General features: G+C 51.9%; 2 protein-coding genes across 3 annotated transcripts in view; one reads left to right on the top strand and one right to left on the bottom strand.

Annotated features, from left to right (window-relative positions):
* Positions 1–1,285: 1,285 nt before the first annotated feature.
* Positions 1,286–7,787, top strand: PCBD1 (pterin-4 alpha-carbinolamine dehydratase 1). The gene is made up of 4 exons (XM_008269998.5): positions 1,286–1,362; positions 5,496–5,627; positions 6,135–6,215; positions 7,290–7,787. The coding sequence occupies exons 1-4, from the start codon at positions 1,360–1,362 to the stop codon at positions 7,386–7,388; spliced, it is 315 nt and encodes a 104-aa protein (XP_008268220.1). The 5' UTR covers positions 1,286–1,359; the 3' UTR covers positions 7,389–7,787.
* A 3,719-nt stretch (positions 7,788–11,506) lies between these two features.
* SGPL1 (sphingosine-1-phosphate lyase 1) overlaps positions 11,507–21,784 on the bottom strand; it is a 53,877-nt gene continuing 43,599 nt past the window's right edge. For both annotated transcript variants that reach the window (XM_051823813.3, XM_089313404.1), the window contains 7 exons: positions 20,096–20,201; positions 19,307–19,405; positions 18,467–18,616; positions 16,654–16,892; positions 15,507–15,653; positions 14,520–14,640; positions 11,507–14,028 (listed from right to left, as the gene is read on the bottom strand). In XM_051823813.3, coding sequence (XP_051679773.1) covers positions 13,888–14,028; positions 14,520–14,640; positions 15,507–15,653; positions 16,654–16,892; positions 18,467–18,616; positions 19,307–19,405; positions 20,096–20,201 — 1,003 coding nt within the window. In that variant the 3' untranslated portion in view covers positions 11,507–13,887. The remainder of the gene's footprint in view (positions 14,029–14,519; positions 14,641–15,506; positions 15,654–16,653; positions 16,893–18,466; positions 18,617–19,306; positions 19,406–20,095; positions 20,202–21,784) is intronic.

Here is a 21,784-nt window from a genome sequence, read left to right as displayed (position 1 = left end):
CGGGCTGTGTGTGTATAAGGTATATATAAAGCACAAATGTTTAGTCTTCAGTCCCACCCCCAAGATGTATATACAAATATAACATATGAAAATAATATTTAAATACAAAACATGAAGCATTTCTGCTCACATACATTTCACATAAGGGATACTCAACCTGCGCCACCAGTTAGAATGGGTAAAATTAAAATGACTGACTACCTCGAGTGTTGGGGAGAACATACAACTGGAACTCCCACACACTGCTGGTGGGAATGTAAATGGATACAACCGCTTGGGAAAACAGTTTGGTGGCTTCCTAACAAGTTACACATCTCTCCTACAACCCAGACATTCCATCCCTAGGAATTCACCCTAGAAAACATGAAAGCACGTGTCTACACAAAGACTGCAGGAATGTTCACAGCAGCTTTGTCTGTAAGCCAAAACTACCCAAATGTCCGTCAACAGTGAATTGACAAATTGGAGTTCTGCAATATTAACAAGGGCAGACTTCATAAAGTTCATGGAAAGTGGAATTAAAACAAGTTTATTGGGGCCGGTGCTGTGGTGTAGCAGGTTGAGTCGCCACCTGTGACAGGAGCATTCCATGTGGGCGCTGGTTTGAGCCCCGCTCCAGCTCCTGCTAACACGCCTGGGAAAGCCGCAGAGATGGCCAAAGTGCCTGGTCCCCTGCCACCCATGTGGGAGACCTGGATGGAGCTCCAGGTTCCTGGCTTTGACCTGGCAGCTGTTGGAGCCATCTGGGTTGTGAACCAGTGGATCCAAGATCAATCGCTGTCTCTGCCTCTCAGTCTCTGTTACTCTGCCTTTCAAATAAAGATATAAATCTTTTTAAAAATTAAGTTTATTTTGGTGCAAAAGAATACTAACTGCATAACAGTTTCTTATAACGTGCATTTTCCATGAACTTTATGAAGCTCCCTCTAGTGGATGTGTATGGTCTATTCACATGAAAGAAACGCAGGTGTGGGGCCTCGGACAGTCGGGCAGAAGGGAACTGGAGGGCGGGGTGTCCCAGGGCAGCCCTGTGTCAACACTTAGCAAACTGTGTATTTAAAACCTGTGCAGTTTATTGTCTGTCAATCACATCTGACTACAGAGGTTTGTTTTTTCAAGTTGGATGATGCGCGCCCGGGGTCTTAGCATCACCCCAAACCTTGTCACTTGCATGCGGAGTGTCTCTGTGGGCGAGGAAAGTGCTGGAAGGGAGCCCAGCGGAGCCCAGCCCGCTGTTAATCATTACCAGGGGGCGGCCCGAGCGCGGCCCCGCCCCAGGGCGGCCACAGAGCGCCCGACCGCTCGCTAGCTCGCTAGCTGGGCCGCCACCTGCTGCTGCCCGCCCGCCTGCGCCGCGACATGGTGAGCGGAGGGACCGCCGCGACCGCGCGCGGGGACGCGGTGCGGGTAGGGGAGGGTCCCCCAAGCCCCTGGCAGGGCCACAACGGCCGGGCTCGGAAAACTGGGGTCTCCGCCCTAGTCCCGAATGCAGGCGGTGCCCAGGGAGAAGCTGAGGCCAGCAGAGGGGCGGCGACCCGGGCCTACCGCCCATTCCCAGGCCCTGCTCGTCCGCCGGCGACGCGCGCGCGCTGCAGTGGCGCCTGCGCTTTCCACGGGCACAGGCGGCGGCGGAGGCGGGGAGGCTGAATGGGTGAATGGTCTGGCCGCTGTCCCTTCTCGCTCGCCTGCTGTGCGCCTGGCCTGAGGCCTGTGCCCAGCGGCAGGGGGGCGGCGGCGGGCTGGGGTGGAATGGGGTGGGGAACCCGAGGCCGAGCTGTGCGGCGGGGCCGGGGGTGTCTCCCTCCACCCTACGCAGTTTCTCCACAGCTAGACCTGGAAGCTGCACCAAGCAGTGCATTCCTGGCCCAGAGGGCTCGGGGAGGGAACGTGAGTCCCCAGAGATGCAGACCTGGGTGATCAGTAACCCCTCCACACACTCCGCTAAGCCTGCCGGGTGATCGGCAAACAAGGCCGCTACCCGCAACTGCATCCCAGAGTCCCAGGTAGTACCACTTGGAGGGCTCTAGCAGGCTCTAAAGAGGAAGGGGGCTCATGGATGTCCACCCACCCCTTTCAGCACCAAGAAAACGTATCGATGCCTTGGCTGAAGGTTGATGCTGGAAACACGGACCTAGCTGCAGCCACTGGGAATGGGCAGCTGGACAGGAGGCTGCTCTCTGGGTGGGCGATGCAGGCGTGTGCAGCGTCTCTGCTGCCACCTGGAGCCCACGGGAGAGGGACCAAGCCCCACAGGTCTAGAGAGCACAGGTCTTCAGCATCAGAATCCTGCAGCCCTGTGACCACCCCAATGCTGCAAGCCCCCCAACACACACACACACACTGCTTACTTGCCCAAGGAAATATTTTTTAAAGATTTATTACTTGAAAGTCAGAGTTACAGAGACAGAGGAAAGACAGAGGTCTTCCATCTGGTGTTTCACTCCCCATGCAGCAACAAGGGCCAGGACTGCGCCAGGCAAAAGTTAGGGGCTTCATCTGAGGTCTCCCACGTGGGTGCAGGGGCCCAAGAACCTGGGCCATCTTCCACTGCTTTCCCAGGTACATTAGAAAGGAGCTGGATCAGAAGTGGAGCAGGCCGGTGCCGCGGCTCACTAGGCTAATCCTCCGCCTTGCGGCGCCGGCACACCGGGTTCTAGTCCCAGTCGGGGTGCCGGATTCTGTCCCGGTTGCCCCTCTTCCAGGCCAGCTCTCTGCTGTGGCCAGGGAGTGCAGTGGAGGATGGCCCAAGTGCTTGGGCCCTGCACGCCATGGGAGACCAGGAGAAGTACCTGGCTCCTGCCATTGGATCAGCGCGCCGGCCATGGCGGCCATTGGAGGGTGAACCAACGGCAAAAGGAAGACCTTTCTCTCTGTCTTTCTCTCTCTGTCTACTCTGCCTGTCAAAAAAAAATAAAAAAAAAAAAAGTGGAGCAGCTGGGACTCAAACTCAAATCCATAAGGGATGCCAACATTGCAGGTGGCAGCTCTACATACTACTCCACAATGCCAGCCTCAGAAAGTATTTTTTCAAATGCGGGTGGCATTGCCTAACAACAGTGCAGTTTACTGAACTGTCTCTCGCACCTCTGGAGCCTCCTGTCCCTTTAGTCATGAAGCCAGAAGAGGTGACTGCCATATTGCCACATGGCTGGTAAATGGTGGAACCGGGGCTTGCACCTGCCCCACCCACTCAAGCCAGGTCATCCATTCTGTTGGCTGCCTTCCTTCCATCCACACCTAAGTGCTTAGCTCTCAGTCTAGCCCTCCATCCATTTCTGCCCCTGGCATGACTCTTGCAGGAGCCCAGCTTCTGGGCTCCCTTAAGCTCCCACACCCGGACCCTCCTAGGGCACAAACTGACCCCAAACTGACCCTTGCTCCCTTGTCTTCTCTGAGGTTCCACTCATGGCCTGAACAGTGCCAATGTGGGCCGCCTGGAGGGCACTTTGCACAATAGGTAAATAGGACAGGGCATTGGATTGGCCAGTTGTCCTTGGCCAGGTTACTTCTGCTCTGGGGACTGAGCCTGGGGAGCCTGGGAAAGCACGTAGCAAATCTGAGACCTAGGCCTGGCAGCTTGGGCCCAGAGGCCACATGGTACCGTGGTGCAGTGTGGCTAAGTTCCTGGAAGTTGGGTCCAGCCTCGGACACTGGCACATAGACCACACTTTGACAAGGCTGCCTGTGCCATCACTGGGCTGGGGGTGACGAGAGCAGTGCCCAAGTGATCTCCCCTCTCTAGGCCCCGGTTTCCTCTTTAGCACACCTTAGGGTTCTGGGGAGGGCGTGGGCTACACAGGATGGTACTAGAGGGAGGCAGGCTGGATCGGGGGAGTACTTCCTTCCTGAGCGGTTGTGCTGCGATTCATTTGCATGGGACAGAATTTTGCTTTTCCTTTCTCATTAAAGTGATGACTCTGAGTTTGGGAGGTGGGGGTGGCTGGGATGCAAATTATACTTCCTTTGGGATTTTCTTTCTCTGAGTGTATTAGACCTGAGAACCTATCAGTGAACAAGCCTCACTCTGCCTCCTGGGCAGGTGCCACCTTGGAGACATCCCAGCCTGTGGCCTAGAGCCCAGCTGCCCTTGGGTCATGCACATCCAGGGCAGCCAGTGGAGGCAGGCTAAAGCCCCTCAGAGGGGGGCAGCATTGTGCAGCAGTAGGTTAAGCTGCTGCTTACATCCCATAGCTGAGTGCTGGTTCAAGTCCCTGCTGCTCAGCTTCTGATCCAAGTCCCTGCTAATGCGCCTGGGAAAGTAGCAGGTGTTGGCCCAAGTGATGGCCTTGCCACCCACATGGGCGGCTCGGATGGAATTCCAGACTCCTGGCTCCGGCACGGCCCAGCCTCAGCTGCTGCAGCCATCTGGGGAATGAAACAGCGAATGAAGCGCTCTCTTTCCCTCTCTGTCACTCTGCCTTTCAAACAAATAAATAAGTAAATTTTTTTAATTCCATGAAAGATCTCCCCCCCCTTTTTTTTAAACTGGGCTATTTAATAATTTTACAGCTTAATCCTTCTCTTGGGAGCTGACTGCTGGTATGTGAGGCTGCTTGCTGGATTAAGACAAGCACAGTAAGGGTGGCCTTCCCACTTAGTTCGTAGCCTTCAACGGTTAGAGGTTGCTGGCACGGAACTGCAGTCCAACAATTAGGGCTGCTCTTATGCCTCTGTTGCCAGGACTGCTGGGGCATCCGTCCCCCACACAACCTTGCCTCCTTGCTCCCAAGGCCTGCTCACCTCCACCTCAGCGACAGTCCCGTTGCTAGTTACACCCGAAGTTGCACTTACTGGGGGTGATGATTCCTCTTACTCCAAGCACTGGCAGCCCAGAAGGTGGCTTTAGCTCAGCGTGTGTCACGTGGCCTTCGTGCTGAGGGGTTTTCTCATAAAGCCATCTCCAACCAAGCAGGAGCCGTCCTCTCTCAGGCCTCCTCTTTCCCGTTCAGACAACTGTTAGTACTCCCCTTCCTCCCTGGGCACAAACTTGAGGCAGAGGGACTTCCTGTTCTCCCTGCTTTCTGTTTGTTTAATCAGGTTGGAAGGACGTTAGCTGGGGACTGTCCCTCTCTGTCCAGCGGACGGGCAGCTGCTGCTCCCTTGGGGAGTGTTTTGGGCGTTCTGCTTGGTGTTTCTCTTTTCATGCAAATTGAGTCTTTCCTCTGTATTTTCTCAGCTCTGCTGTGGTAGAGCTTAGCCCGTAGATCAGTCATTCCTTAGCCTTCCTCCAGGAGCCTCCTGACTTTGCCGCTTTCTCTTTCTCATTGCAGTACGCATGGCCTTGCCTGTGTAAGTCAATGTATTTGTTTTCTGGCCTGGTGACTGCCTTAGAGCTGCCTGGTCCAGCCTCCTGAGTGCACACAAGATCCCAACTTTTGGGTCTCAGAAACCCAGATGACGACTCCACACATCTGCAGCCTGCAACAGGAAAGCAGGGCCCCATCTTTGACCTGTAGAAAGAAAGGCCCTGGGCCTGTGTCTTCTCCCTCCTGCAGGCTGGCAAAGCACACAGGCTGAGCGCTGAGGAGCGGGACCAGCTGCTGCCAAACCTGCGGGCCGTGGGGTGGAACGAGCTGGAGGGCCGCGACGCCATCTTCAAGCAGTTCCACTTCAAAGACTTCAACAGGGTACGACACCAACGTGGGTGGGTTTCGGACTGGGCTGATGGGGTCTCACTCCAGACCTGTATCTCCATAAAGTCCTGTTAGCCAAGACTTGCAGACGCTACGCCAAGCTACTGGTTTGCGCACTGTGCCTGGCCAGCTTGGGAAGTGTCACCCCTTGGTACTGAGGATGGGTCTGGGGCTCTCCCTACCTGAGACTTTTCCAGTACCAAACAGATGTACATCCAGGACCTTCTGATAGATGGCCACGATTGGCCAACGCTAAAAGCCTCCTGTGGTGTGTGTACCTTGTCCGTGAGCCTAGTACCAAGACTTTCATGCAACTGCAGACAGCCTCCGGCTCAAGCCTCAGAACCAGTGGGGGATGCCGAGGGGGACATGATTAGAGCTGGGAGGGTCCCCCTGAAGGAAGCCGGCCCATCCTCCTGCATCTAGGCCTTTCGTGGTCAAAAAGTTCCTAGGAGTCCCTTCTCTCAGAACACTAAGCCCTGGTCTCGCTTCACTTCATAGGCTTTCGGGTTCATGACAAGAGTGGCCCTGCAGGCTGAGAAGCTGGACCACCATCCTGAATGGTTTAACGTGTACAACAAGGTGAGTGACGGCGGCCACTCCGCGGTGCTCGGCCCCGTCCACATTCTGAAGTCCTCTTCCGCGCACTTAACTCTGGGCCCTCCTCACCCACAGGATGGCTGTCTACTCCTGGTCCTTTCCACTTGTGCCTAGAAATCAACAGATAATGCCTCCTGGAAACAAGTCAGATTCGAGAAATGCAAATTAAAGCATCTGTGAGATACCTGTGGTTAAAGTACACATTGAGCCAGCGCCGCGGCTCACTAGGCTAATCCTCCGCCTAGCGGCGCCGGCACACCAGGTTCTAGTCCCGGTCGGGGCACCGGATTCTGTCCCGGTTGCCCCTCTTCCAGGCCAGCTCTCTGCTGTGGCCCGGGAAGGCAGTGGAGGATGGCCCAAGTGCTTGGGCCCTGCACCCCATGGGAGACCAGGAGAAGCACCTGGCTCCTGCCATCGGATTAGCGCTGTGCGCCGGCTGCAGTGTGCCAGCCACAGCGGCCATTGGAGGGTGAACCAACAGCAAAGGAAGACCTTTCTGTCTGTCTCTCTCTCTCACTGTCCACTCTGCCTGTCCAAAAAAATAAAAAATAAAAAGTATACATTGAAAGACAAAACCAAGAAAGGCAAGGCTCTGGGAGTCAGGCATCCCTGTTCATTGTCAAGTCTCTGGAGGTATAGGAGAATCAGGCAAGAATAAACTTGAACTCAGAATATGCATACATATGGCAGATCAGACTGTCTTCCTAATGCAGCAGGCATTAAGTGCCTACCATGTGCCAAGAGCTCTGTTGGACTGTTGATAAAAGCATTAAGCATGGAATAGATGGTGTTTACAAGTTACTGCTGGTTTTGTCTTTATCTGTTAGGTTGCTCTTGATATGTGCATGTTAAATTTTTATCCCATAGCCATTATTTTTGAAGAACATCCATGGGGAGACACAGACGACAAGGTGGCACTGTTGTGACGGACGTGCAGGGAGAGCTGGTGGTGCCTGGGTACTACTCTGGAGCTCATGGTGGCCCTAAGCCCAACCACCAGTGACCCTCCTAAGTGACGATGATGGAGTCAGTGACGGGAATCTCTGTTTGTTTCAGGTCCACATCACCCTGAGCACCCATGAGTGTGCGGGCCTCTCAGAGCGGGACATAAACCTGGCCAGTTTCATTGAACAAGTCGCAGTGTCCATGACATAGACCCTGCCCTTCAAATTCTGTGGCAGGGAGGGGACTGAGGAGCCCTGGGCCCCAAGCCCCTGCTGCCTGTGTCGTAGGGGTGAGTCCCTGTGGAAAGGAGATGCCTGCATCTGCGACACCTGGAACTGGGACCTTTCCCCTGTGCCACCCTCTTCGCCTTGGGGCTGTTATGTTACACTAATTTGAATAAGCTCTCCCCTTTCTTTGATAACTTTCCTGTAACAGTAACGATTTCCTAACAGGCTGTCTAGTTTCCTTTCAAACTCATTTCCCAAGAAGCTGTGGTATAAGGTGAAATAAAGTCTTGTCTTAGAACCCAGAACCCCACCGTGAACCTCAGCCTACGCAATGGAAGCACATGGGCTTTAATGCCTCAAATAAAACTACTGTATCACTTGGTCTTGGGCTCTAGAACCTTCTTTTCCACAGGTCAATCCCAGCTGGAGCCAACAGGCATGTAAGTTAAAGCAGCCTGTATGAGGCACCACTCTAGGTATGGGGTGGGGAAAGGAGGGACCACCACCTGCCTTCAGGTTCCTTATCGGCCAGGGGGATCGGGCAGGATGGATCGAGTTAATGCTGCATAGCTGGGTAAAATGTGTGCTTTAAGTGAAGAATGGCTTCCAGGGCAAAGCTGAGTTGAGCCTCCAAGACTCGAGTGGGCTTCCTGAGGCAGAGTGGCTGAGGAGCATGTGAGCACACACGAAGGTGCACGGGGCGTGTGTCTGCTGTGCCTGTGGGACCAACGTCTGCAAAGGCACTCTGGAGCCTTATGTCATCTTCCCAGCTAAGTGTAGTGTCGACGTGACTGGCTGACCGGGTCATGGGCTCCCAGGCCTTTGGGTCTGGGTGTCTGTGAGATGTTTCTGGATGGGATGAACATTTGAATGGGCAGACCCAGTGAAACAGACTGCTCTCCCACCCATTCAGCTGAAGACATAAACAGAAGGGCTGACCGTTCACCCAGTACGTGCATTGCCCGCCCGACTGCCTAGAGCTGGGGTCTCACTCTTCCTGGTCTGAGGGCCCAGCAGAAAACATCCAGTCTTCTGGAACCTCTGGCCCCCGCCCTGGGAGGACGGCATCACCTCCCCTGCGACCCCAGCTTCCAGATGCAGACCTTGAGCTTCAGCCTGCGGAATCAGATGAGCAAGTTCCTTATTAAACTCTCCCCTCTTTCTCTGTGTGGATGCTGCTTCTGTTTCTCCAGAGAACACTGACTAACGGGAGATGGCTTCAAACAGTTCATGAAAAATGCAATTAAAAGGTAAGTTTATTTTGATGCAAAAATTTGGTGAAATCTATGCATATGAGGGGTCCTGCAAAAGGAAAACTACAGAAACACTGTGCTTGGGTTGCTATCATTTTTTTGCACCAAAATAAGCATCTCTTAATTCCATTTGCCCTTGTACACTGACCCGTAACATGAGACTTTTTTTTTTTAAAGATTTATTTATTTATTTATTTGAAAGAGTTACACAGAGAGAGGAGAGGCAAAGAGAGAGAGAGAGGTCTTCCATTCGATGGTTTACTCCCCAGACGGCCGCCATGGCCGGAGCTGTGCCGATCTGAAGCCAGGAGCCAGGAGCTTCTTCCTGGTCTCCCACGTGGGTGCAGGGGCTCAAGGACTTGGGCCATCTTCTACTGCTTTCCCAGGCCATAGCAGAGAGCTGGATCAGAAGTGGAGCAGCTGGGACTCAAACTGGCGCCCATATGGGATGTCATATGGCTTCAGGCCACAGCGTTAACCCACTGCGCCACAGCGCCGGCCCCCCAAGATGAGACTTCTAACCCTGGTGGTCTCTGTTGTTTCTTAGAACCACAACAAAGGTCTCATGGCTTACCTGCTGCACTCCACAAGTGAGAAGCCAGAGGTAGAGTTGAGGAGTTGACAGGCTGTTGACCATCTGAGCAGCAGAGCTGCTGGTTCGTGCAGGTTCCAGCCAGTGAGCCTGGCACAGGACGTGTGCACTGATGAGCCATGGCTGGCAGGAGGCAGCGCTAAGGGCAGCCAGTGTGCATGTGACATCCCTTCCCCTCATGTCATACGCTCTGATGCAGAGGTGGACTAGCCCTTGTCCCAGCTCTCACCTGTGACTAACCTCAAGCACTGCCTGGGTACCAAGGAGACTCATAAATACCAGGGTCATTTGGAGCAGGCATCTGACAGTGTCACCAACAGTCGGCCGGGAGGAGTCTGTAAACTCCAGCCACGGCCAGGAAGAAGACAGAGGTTGGTGACTGAGAAGCAAGCATATTGTCAGGAAGAGTAAGGATAGCAGGGGGGCTGGCCCCTGCAGCACCAACATCCCATATGGGCACTGGTTTGAGTCCTGGCTGCTCCACTTCCGATCCAGCTCCCTGCTAATGCACCTGGGAAAGCAGCAGAAGATGGGCCAAGTACTTGGGCCCCTGCATCCACATGGGAGACCTGGATGAAGCTCCTAGCTCCTGGCTTTGGCTTGTCCCAGCCCAGGCCATTGCAGCCATTTTGAGAGTGAACCAATGGGTAGAAGATCTCTCTAACTCTGCCTTTCAAATAAATAAAAAATTTTAAAAAAGAAGATAGCAGGACCCCCCCCTTCCTAGCCCATAATGCTAATAAGATTGTCAACACCTATGATGATGGCAACACCTCTGCCAAAGTTCAGCATCACCAAGAATTCATACTGGCCTCCCATCTGCTCTGTCCTTACACTTTTCTAAGTGTGCTTTGATCTGACGACTGGGGCCTGGGGGACAGGTACAGAGGTACACTGCACTGTTACACCACCTTCCTGCTTTACTATGGATCGAAGATTGAAAAATGCCAACAGAGGTAGCACCACAGTTGGGTAAAGTACCTTCGTGTGGGACAAAGACCCAGGCAACACATTGAGAAATAAGTTTATCCTAACATTAATCCAAATGATTGAAATTATAGGGGAGGATATTAAGAAAAGAAATATGGCAATGAGGAAAGCGTAAGAGAAAACAAGGCATGGATACTCCAAGAAAAGGCTCTCAACAAGCTGGCTTTGGGGCCAGCGTTGTGGTGCAGTGGGTGTAGGCTCCTCTTGAGATGCCAGCATCCCGTACCAGAGCACCAGTTTGAGCCACAGTTCCCTGCTCATTGTGCCTGGGAAAGCAGGCGAAGATGGGCCCAAACACGTGGTTCCCAGACCCCAAGACAGGGACCTAGTCGGAGTTCTTGGTTCCTGGCTAGGGCACCGTTCAGCCCTGGCTGTTGCAGCCATCTGGGGAGTAAACCAGGAGATGGACTCTCGTTCTCGTTCCCTTTCTCACACACTCTGCCTTTCAAATAAGTAATCTTTTTTAAAAGAGGTTTTTGCCCATCCGAGTGATAGCTGGCTTCCGTTGTGACTTTGGCCACTGCTAGGTCTAGCTGAAAGCTACTCATGGCTACCAAGAACCAGAAAGAAGGTGACGGGGCTCAAGGCTGTAGGGAGTGATGGGCCAGCCTTCCTTGAGCCAGCCTACCCTGCTTGTTTCTCTGGCTTACAGACCCTCAAGGCACCAGACCATCTGGCAGGACCTTAAGCAAAGGCAGCATTCCTAGGCTTAGATCTGGCAAAGTCTGAATGGGAATGTGTTGAATGATGGTCCTTAGACCCAGACTAACTCTTTGGAAAGACTTCTCGTTTCTAATTCATACCAGAACAAGAAGCCCAGCAGTTTTGGGTGTGAAGCTATCTTCAGGGTTCTGTTTGCCCCCAGAGCAAATGCAGGGATCAGAGTCAGTGGCCTTTGATTAAACACAGTCATACTGCCCAGCTGATTAGAGATCACCAAGAATGGCTCAATCCATCAGGAAGTTGCAAACAGAAGTGGACACTGAAAACGGCAGAAAACAGAAGACAGGGCCCAGTCCTGGGGATTTAAGGGCCTCAATTCTAGACCTCCCTAAAACAGGTGTGCCCACCACTCCTGTTCACAAGCTACCTATTAAAATGCATGGCTACGGACTGCTACTCACTGTGTTAGCCTTCCTATCTGTGGCCACACACAACCATCTCACCACCAGGAGGCGCTCTCTCACAGCCCATTCACGTGCCACCACCATCCCATTTGTGATCTCTATGCCCAAATAAACCAACAAATGCAACCATCCACAATGATTTAATTTCAGACATTTAATTATTTAATTGCTTTTAGAGAGATTATTGCTGCAATTAGGAGGGGGGCATGGAGAGAAGAAGGGAAAGGTTAGAGAAGACAGAAGATTTAAAAAAAAGGTAAGTACCATTTTCCAAGTATAAAACTGGCAATATTAAAAGTCACATGGCAGTATATTCACATGACTACTTCTAATGCAGAATCAAAACAGTACAGTTTTTGCAGAAGCCAGAGGGCCATCTGCTAGCAACATGATACCACTGAGACACTCCACTCACCCGTGCCACAGCCTGGGTATGACTGAGTACGTGTGTGTGTGTGCACACACACACACACACACACACGCACCAAATGGAAAGCCTGCCAAAGCATTAAGACAATCTAAGGCTCTTCATCATAAAGTGGCTACAGTAGGTCCCTTTGAAAAACATCATCACCCAGGGGCACCAATGCTGTCACCACACAAGGACGGGAGTAGCTCAGGAGTCTGGTCCTGGGGAGACACTGGAAGTGTCCGCACACTTAGGGAACATGCTTCTCCACTCCAGCAGCTGGCAAGCCACGGTGATGTCGTCAGACCTCATCCAGCACGGCGCTCGGGAGACGCGAGACAACCCTTGCCACAGGTCTGACCACAGTCACTCTCAAGCAGGCGCCTGCCAGTTCAGCAACTGTGCAACTCCCACATCCTACGGTTCTCAGCCTCTCCATCTCTCCATCTCTCTCCTTCTCTCTCTCTCTCACACACACACACACACTCACTCACTCCAGCCCTGCAATGACACGCCAGCTAGTCATCGTCCATGGCTAAGAAGTGCAGTGCTAAAGGACAGCCGGACAAACATGCTAAGGAGCTTAAGGAACAGTCTGGTAGTCCAGGCTCTCCCAGCCAACATGCCCGGGGAGGCAGGCAGAGGGTGCCAGCTTGGAGAGGCTGAATGTGCCGGAGTCCCTGAGGAAAGTTCCTCCTCGCTAGTCCTAAGTTCTCCCCCATCCCAACAGAAGCCTCGCCCACAGGTCCACTCCCCTGGGGCCTGCTCACTGCTGAGGAGAAAGGCACATGATATGATGTCATTATAGCAGGACAGTGGTTCAACCCAGATCACGGCCCCAGACAGGGAAGAAGAGGGCAGGAAGTGGGTGCAGGGCTGGCACTGCCCCTGCACCACCCTGAGTCTTAGGGAAGGAACTCCAGGCTCTAGGCCACATGGCTACTTGCCATCAGCCTTCCTATTCCAAAATGCATAGCTCTGCCTGCACTGCTCCCTTTTGGTCAGGGCCTAGTGGTCCAGCACCTGAAGTGAAACTGGCGTAGTACCTCTGGAAGCCGAGCAAGGGGAAGGGCAGGACAAGCACACTAATGGAGAGAAAATTCTCCTTGCCATGGGGCTCTCCCACCTCTCCTCACACACCCCTAGGGTAAGTCAAGGCTGCTTGTGGAGGTGCTTTGAGCTGTTCCTCTCAAACATATCCTCAGGACATGATGGCTTAAAGCAGGGAGGACGGGCAGGCCAACGCCAGCTTTAGTGACCCACATTTGAACCTGCGTGCTCACTCTACTGGGATGTTCAGAAAAGAAGAGAAACTAGTCTGTGTTCTGCCCAGGTGAGGGCTCAGGTGTGCTCCCACCACTGCTAACTCGGAGGCAGCGTCTTGCCAGAAGTCCCAGATCCTCTGGAAACCATGTTCCCATCCTGGTCCATGAAACTAATGGGAGCATCATTTCAGAGTCTCCAATATTGGTGGCAACAAGTATCAAATGGGGCCTGCAAGCCCAGAAGAGGATCAACGGCCCACCACAAACCCTGCCTTGGGAGACTGGGCAGACGGCTGAACCACTCCCGTCCCCAAAGGGAATAAGTGAAAGAAGTCACAAAGTGACGCTGACACACACAGCTAAGCTACCCTCGGGCAGAGCGCCAGAGAAGCCTCCTGCTTAGAGCGCCCATGCTACCTGGGACCCATCTGTGACACGGCTGCTCTGACTGGCCGAAACGTGCATGACCTCACAGAGAAACCCTGCCTCTCTCGCACACTGGAGCCCAGCTTCCCTAGGGAGTCAGGACAGGCCAGAGCCGCCACACAGTGATGAAGTGAAGCTGACAGTCAGAGAAGTTAGAGAAGGCAATGATTACAGTAATTCCTAGGGGAACATCTATAACAAGGGCAAATCCACTAGATGACAGAAACCTCTGGGGCATTTAAATTAGAAACCATAGAAGGATAACAAAACAAGAGACAAGAATCCTGAGGTTCAAGCTGTCTTGCGGTCTATCTGGTTGTGCTCTGGGCCAAGACCAGAGGTCAAAGTTGTACATGGCTATTCCGTACCCCTAGAACCTTCTGAAGGCCAGAAGCCTCTGGGGCTAGAAAGGGTCCAGGCTCAGCGGGGCTTTGGAGAACCATTCATCTGGGGGCCCTGGGCTACTGCTTCTGTGCTGTACAGGCTGTTCAGGAAGACCGACGTCAATTCCACAACCATATTCCTGTCGACGATTGCCTGGGCCATGCCGTAGACGGCACCCTGCAAATCCAACCAAGAATCCATCGTTAGTGACAACACATATACAGCAAGGACAAAGCTGTGGCAATAAGCCCCTTTTCCTCTGGTCCTAGATCTCTAGGCATCATTGTGGCAGAAAACTGGCCGACATAGTCTATTTTTCACAGGTACTTTCCAGTCTCCCTTCCTGCATAAAGTAACTGTTCTACGGGATCTGCTATTGAAAATTCCAGAAAAAATTATTGCCTTTCCTGTGTCACAGCTGTATTTTCAAATGACCACTACCACCATCTGTGTTTACAAAGCAGATTCTAGTTTGCAAGATGTTTATATATCAATTACCTCACTGAGACTCCCAGCGACCCTGGGAATGGGAGGCACAAAGCACCAGCTCCAACTAACAAACGAGACAGGAGGGCAGGGGCAGAATGGCATTCTGGTTCACTCGACTCCTTCAAACCTGCACACCAACCCCTAACTTTGCAAGGAAAAGCAGTCTCCAATGTCCTCACCATTCCTGTGGTCTTTGCTTTAGGATTCTTCATGATTTGTGTGACAGACTCCCGGACGTCCTTCAGGAACTGTGTGGCTACTCGCTTCCGGGTGTGTACTAATGTAATGCAGAAATGAATACTGCGGGAGAACAGAGAGCAAGACAAACCTTGAAAACAGGCAGAAAAGATGTTCCAAAATAAAGCTGCCCCAAATGCAGGAAGTGACTGGCTGCACACTATTTATCACAGTTCCTTCATCTGCACTGCTCCCAACCGTGGGAATCAAGGGGCTCAAACCCTGGGCTTGATCCAGGGCCTCTCAGCGTGATCAAGAGCCACAACCAACTGTTTTGTCTCGCCTCTCCTCTCACCAACTGTCAATTACTGACCACCAATGGGACACTTCCAGCCTACAGCCTCAAGGGAGGAGGGCTACGTGGCTGCAGTCTTGAAGGACTTGAGGAAGGAACTCTAACTCACCCTGGAGTGAGGACTGGGTGTACACAAATTGTGAAGAGGAAGACACAGTCCAGCTGGGACTGGCAATGGCACCAACATGTGCCAGGCTGAGCTGAACACAGAGACACTGAATCCACCCATCCAGGCAACAGAGAAGACAAGGCTGGAGATGTGCCTGAGCTGACGGTAGCAGGCCTAAATGACTGCAAACCTCTGGATTGTTTTCACAAACCATGACCCAGGAAATGAGTTTTTTATAAGAACTGTCTGATTGCAGAGTATACAGAGAGTGGGAGAAAAATCTCAGGACTGACTATTGGTCTCAGGAGGCTATCACCTAATTCTGCCAGAGTTTAAAGTTAGCAGTCTTTTCTTTATAACTAGTAGCTCCAGGTGGCAAAACGGAAACCCTACAGATACCAATACCATAGTTGCTACCCACGTGCTGGACTAAAGCAGTCAGACCGCACTTCAGGCTTCCTAGTTAGCCACCCAAGTTCTTCAAGTCACGGAGTAAAGGAAGGCAAAGCGGCTTCTCCAACTTACCTGGGCGGAAACTGTAACTGGTTCAAGTTCCACCCCTTAGCAGTCATCATGTTAGAAAGTCGGAAGATGTCAAATTCTCGGGAGCCCAGAGCAATGACTGACAATTGAGGATTCCCAAAAACAAAGATGCCTTTGATATTCTCCAGTCTTAAACAAATAAAAGGAACAAAAAGGAAATTCAGCCACATACCGTCCTCTGGTTATAGTCTCTTTAATCATCTCTAAAGTCTCCCGTACAGTACAGTGCAACCTTTGGGGGATTTGCTCTTCTCATTGTCTAAAACAAGGAGGCTAGGATGGGACCAGTGGATATTGTGGAGATCAGAATCACAGGCAGAACGTTAAAAATATTCCAAGGCCCACCCCACCCCCATCTAGACCTAACGCGTCCAAACCACTGGCTTCTAATTTGTCTACTCAACTCCCAAGTTAAACTCCCCTAGGGACATCTGAGGAATTAAAGTAACAACAACAGAAAAATCCCAGAAAAATGATTCCTCCATCTCTGTAGTGGTTAAAAAAATTATATATGTAATCCCTAAAGCAAGAGCCTGTACAGTGGTTCACAACAGAGGGCCCTCATGGAACTACATGGGACCTTTTCCACAGGAGACAGCACTACATTCTGAAACAGCGTCTGCTAGTGATGTCCTAACAGACACATCAGACAGAGCTGCAGCCACTTCTAGCTTTGGCCACCCCCCCGGAAGCCAGCGCTCTCCCCTCCCCTTTCCTTCGGTCTCATTTCCAGTCTCTGCCGACCCCAGTGACTCTCCAGGTGGTGATTCCTGGTCTAGTGCCATCAATGTCTCCTGGGATCTCACTAGAAATGGAAACCTTCCAAATCTACTGAATCAGAAATTCTAGGAGTAGGGCTTGAGCCCTCTGGGTGATCAGGACGCACACTCAAGTTTCGCAACCGCTATCTTAACCATTAGACTGTACATTAGCAATAGGAAGAGCTGCCCATTGTTCAGAGGTAGCCGTAGAGACAGGAAGATCTCCAAAAGACACACCCCACCCCGCCGGAAGATCACTTCTAGGCTGTGTCCTATGGCCAAGGGTCATGAGAACATGACCAGGTGTGTGCCTTGAGCCCACCAGCAGGAAAAAAAGACAAGGCAAAATTCGAATCTTGCACACATACTCTGACTTGAGGAAGCGAGCAGTTTTGATGATCTGTTTAGTAGATTCAACGTAGCCGTTCTCCCCGAAGTACATCAAGGCAGCCCAACAGGCTGCACTGATGCCCCCAGGCCGTGAGCCTGCGATGCTTGGGGAGGCATAGATGCCACCCTGCCAATCCGTACTAACGAAGAACTGGTAATTCCTGTACTTCTTGTCACTGTACAGCACCACAGAAGAGCCTTTGGGGGCGTAGCCATACTGAGAAAAAGAAGCAGACAGGTCAAAGTGTGGTTCTGTCTGGCCAGCCTCTCCCAGAGCCCTCTTCACGCAAAGTAATGCCGACTTAGCTGCAGCTGCCCTGTAACGTTTCTCACCCACGTTAAAGACAAACTCGGAATACTAAAGGGGACAAGGAAGTTAAGGGACGGAGTTTAAATTCCCTTTTCAGGAAGGGGGAGCTGAGGCCAGAGAACAGCCCAGTTAATGGGTGACTCAGCCCCACCCACTCCTAACATGCGGTCTCCTTTACTTAAAATGTTTTTCTGGGATAGTATGTCCAAATGGAAACAAGGATAAATTTCCATTGAAAGCAAAGAAAGACTGAACTCAAGTCACTTGGAGCTACTAAAATTACCATTTTGTATAACTGTGTTTCTTTTTAAGACCATAATGGTACTCAGAATCTAAAAGCTACTTAATCCAGCTTTGAAATAATGCGTGTAACCAGTTTCTCCGTAGAAAAGTACCCGCTGAGTAACTCCTACAGAAGCTAACAGGCCGCTCACGTCATTCACAAACCACATAAAATGGATGGCGGAGGGAAATGGGCAGGGGGAGTAAGGCGGAAAGTTGACTGAAAATTTGTTGCACGTCATTTAGAGTGTGAAAAGCAAGTCTCTACTGCAGTCTAGTTGCAAATGCACTCTAGAAATGCAGTCAAAGCAAGGCAGACATAATGCTCCATCCACATGGGGACACACTCTCGCAGGAGCTTCGACTGCCTGGACCGCACCTCAGTGCACCAGGGATGGCAGGCGTGGCGACTTTGAGCATCCTAGGCTGGCCGTTCCTGAGCACACAGGTTCTTCCTTCTGCCCAAAGGACTCTGCACCAGCATGCTCCTGACCACTCCAGCTCAGAAGCCACAACACTAACACCTACCCCTCAGTAGGCCCAGGGTCATCCTCACTTCCTCTTCCTCAAAAAACCCCAAGGCCCCAGGCAACTGTGCCTCAGAAGGGCCACTACACTAGCTTGCCCAGGCTACCCATGATCAGTACACACAGAAAATGTCTTGGCCGGGCCGGCGCCGTGGCTCAATAGGCTAATCCTTTGCCTGCGGCGCCGGCACCCCGGGTTCTAGTCCTGGTTGCCCCTCTTCCAGCCCAGTTGTCTGCTGTGGCCCGGGAGTGCAGTGGAGGATGGCCCAAGTGCTTGGGCCCTGCACCTGCATAGGAGACCAGGAGAAGCACCTGGCTCCTGGCTTCGGATCGGCGCGGTACACCAGCTGCAGAGGCCATTGGGGGGTGAACCAACGGAAAAGGAAGACCTTTCTCTCTGTCTCTCTCTCTGTCCACTCTGCCTGTCAAAATAAATAAATAAATAAAATTTAAAAAAGAAAATGTCTTGGCCAGTGGGACATAAAGGAAACTTTTCACTGTTACTGGTCACCTCTACCCCTGTACCCTATCACCTAAATTAGCTAACCTGGTAAAAGCGAAGAGCCAGACTTCATTTTGTACTCTGGGGGAAAGCTACGCCTAAAGCAGTTTATCCTGTCGATAACAGTGAAAACAATCAGCTGCTCACATTTGACCTCCTCCTTTGCTCACCTTATGGGTATCAGCTGAAATGCTGGTCACACCTTCCACCCGGAAGTCAAATGGTTGTTCCAGTGGGTACCCTGCTTTCTCCATAAAGACGATGAGGAAGCCCCCCAGACATGCGTCTACATGCAGAGGGATTTTGTATTTGACAGCCAGCTAGTTCCAAAAACAAACAACATAAAAATACTTCATCTCAGACCCCAACACTACAAATTCTTCAGAACACAGGTGGTTAGGGGACTATAAACATCAGGCTATTTTGTCCCAAGTTTCCAGGTTTTAAACAACTGGCTATTTTTAACATTTCTAGCAAGATTTATCCTTGAAATATATTTTGTCTGAAAAATAATCCATCTGCAATGTGCTAACTATTTGATATGCATGACCCCAAACTCCCTGCAAAATCAACTAGGAAACGGGTAGAGCTCTGATGGAGGCTGCCTCTGGAGGGAAAAAAGGCCCTGCTTTAGTCACAGCAGGAGAGGGGAGGCGGGGAGTCGGGTGGAAGGACTGGGGTGGGGTAGGTGAAGGTGCTGCGGAAGCCTGCCCCACGTGGAGCACCACCCTCCTGGGGCATGTTCCTAAATGCAGATTACTTCCTGAACCTGCATCAACAAGTCAGTACTACTCCAGAATACTAGTATTCTTGTTCTTGGCTTGCGAAGGAGGCCATGCAGGCAGTGGCTCCCAACAGAGCTGCAGGGCTTATCCCACTGCTCATGGGAGCTGTTCCCCCGAGGGTAGTCAAACCTAACATCAAAATTGCTTCTATTTGCCAAGCACGGCACCGTTAGTCTATTTTAAAATCTCAATGTGATATGAAAGGAACCCATTTCTCTCCTGTACCTTGGCCACTTCAGAGATGGGATCTATCACGCCATGAGCAAACTGCGGAGCAGAACAGACGAGCATGGCTGTGTTCCTGGAAATGGCTCTTCTCATCGCCTAAGGATTTAAGGTGCAAAGCAAACTGAGAATCTGCTTGATAATCACTCTCCCCTTTGGCTGCCAAGAGCAATCTGGGCAGCAAAGGTTAGAGTACCCACCCCACCAGTGCCCGCTTCTTTACCACTCCAACCTGGCTGAAGCCTGTGCCCCTATCATGGGGCAATACAGAAGCAGGTCCAGAGAGGTGTGTTTGGGGAGAACTGTCTGCAAGCAATACCACCAACATTGAGGAGATGAAATCAATACTGAGCTCAGGGGCAGAAGACTCAGACAGACGCCCAGCCCCACAACCAACCACAACACCTTGTGTGAACTGACGTCAATCGAGCTCCTCATCTGTGAATGGCTCAAGTGTGATCCTGACAAACTAGTAGTTCTTCCACACAAATGTGAGGCATAAAAATAATGACTACCACAATCGCATGGAACCAATTCAAACCAATCAAAATCACAGTGAATCTTGGGCAAGTCAGTCCACATCCACTTTATAAAGAGAGAAAGCAAAGGAAAGTGATGGTGCTGAAAGCAGAACCCATGCCTTTCCAGCCCTGCGTCAGGCACAGATCACTCCGCCAGGATTCATCAGCTACTGAAAAGACGGCAGCCGCAGGGGGTCCCCAGCGCCAGCAGCAACCACAACCCAAGTCAGAGCGGCACCTCCTGCCTCTCGGGTGCCGGGGGACTCACCCGCACGTCCACCTCCATCATCTTGTTCAGCGGAACCCGCACAATCTTCATGCCGAAATAGCTGGCTGCCTTGTCAAATGCGGCGTGAGCACTCTGGGGAGCCACACTAGAGGGTTGGTGAAGGAGAATAATGGAATTCAGACCAAAATGGGATTCAAAGGTGGACACGGTTGGCAGCAAAATTAAATTGCCAGAGTAAACTTCTGATTCATTTCCCCCAAATTATTGTAAGTGTTCGCCTACTGGTTTTCTGTGGAAACCTTTTCCCTACTAGTTAGGAAATCATTTTAGCAATAAAGAGAACTCAGAAAGAAGTATTTTCAGGGGCTGGCAATGTGATACAGAGAGTGAAGCCACCACTTACAACACCCGCATCCCCTAGCAGAGTGCCGGTTCCAGTCCTGGCTCTGGCTCCCTGCTAATATGCCTGGGAAAGCAGCAGAAAGTGGCCCAAATACTCGGGCCCCTGCCACCCACCTGGGAGACCAGGATGGGGTTCCTGGTCCTGGCTTCAGCCTGTCCCAAACCTGGCTGTTGTTGCCATTTGGGGAGTAGACCAGCAAATGGAAGATTTCTCTCTATCTCCCCCGCTCTGTCACTCTACATTTCAAGTACATAAATAAGTAAATAATGAATCTTTTTTTTAAAAGGGGAGTATTTCCACACCAATGGATTCAAAGCAGAAATGAGGGCTGACGGGAGGAAAATTCTAGGACAGAGCACCTGGATGACAGCAGCACAAGGTAAAGGGTCCTAACAGTCGGCTGTTGAGACAGGCACCTCAGTGAGAGGCGAGCGTCCTGACACAACACACGCCAAGGCAGAGGCGCAGGCTGCTGGGCAGGAATGCCACGCGGCAGCCAAGCATCACAGCGGCTGTCCCCTCGGAGAGACCATAGCACCACAGGAACCTCCAGTCCTCACTTCTCCTATACCATTTGGAAGTAGTATTTGAAGAGCAAGCAGAGTTGGGAGGAAATGTGTGCTTCCAGATGTATCTGTTACCCCACTCCTGTCATGAGTCTGTTCCCTTTAGGGGAAAACATCTCATCTCCATTACCACCAAGCAAGCACCAAGACCCAAGATGCAGAGAGACTGGAGACCCGAGTTCCTCTCCTAGGCCAAGTATGAACTGTAGCACGGGACTACGGGCCAAACCCCTCCATCACTGCCACTTGTGGGAAAAGCACTAACCCAAACACACAGTGTGAGCACACTGCACATGAGAGGGTCTGGAGAACATGTCACCAAACACCAAAATATGCCCACGGGTGGCCAAGTGGGTAAACCTCATAAAGACTGTTGAAAGTTCTGCACAGAAAACAGTGTTTAGAATACAACAGGGGTGGCCGGCGCCGCGGCTCACTAGGCTAATCCTCTGCCTAGCGGCGCCGGCACACCGGGTTCTAGTCCCGGTTGGGGCGCCGGATTCTGTCCCGGTTGCCCCTCTTCCAGGCCAGCCCTCTGCTGTGGCCAGGGAGTGCAGTGGAGGATGGCCCAGGTGCTTGGGCCCTGCACCCCATGGGAGACCAGGAAAAGCACCTGGCTCCTGGCTCCTGCCATCGGATCAGCGCAGTGCGCCGGCCGCAGCGCGCCGGCCGCGGCGGCCATTGGAGGGTGAACCAACGGCAAAAGGAAGACCTTTCTCTCTGTCTCTCTCTCTCACTGTCCACTCTGCCTGTCAAAAA

This window comes from Oryctolagus cuniculus, chromosome 15 (assembly GCF_051225735.1).
Source record: "Oryctolagus cuniculus isolate XC-2025 breed Fujian yellow rabbit chromosome 15, ASM5122573v1, whole genome shotgun sequence".
Taxonomy (NCBI): domain Eukaryota; kingdom Metazoa; phylum Chordata; class Mammalia; order Lagomorpha; family Leporidae; genus Oryctolagus; species Oryctolagus cuniculus.
The sequence above is the reverse complement of the archived record's forward strand: the minus strand, read 5'-3'. Positions and strand labels throughout refer to the sequence as shown.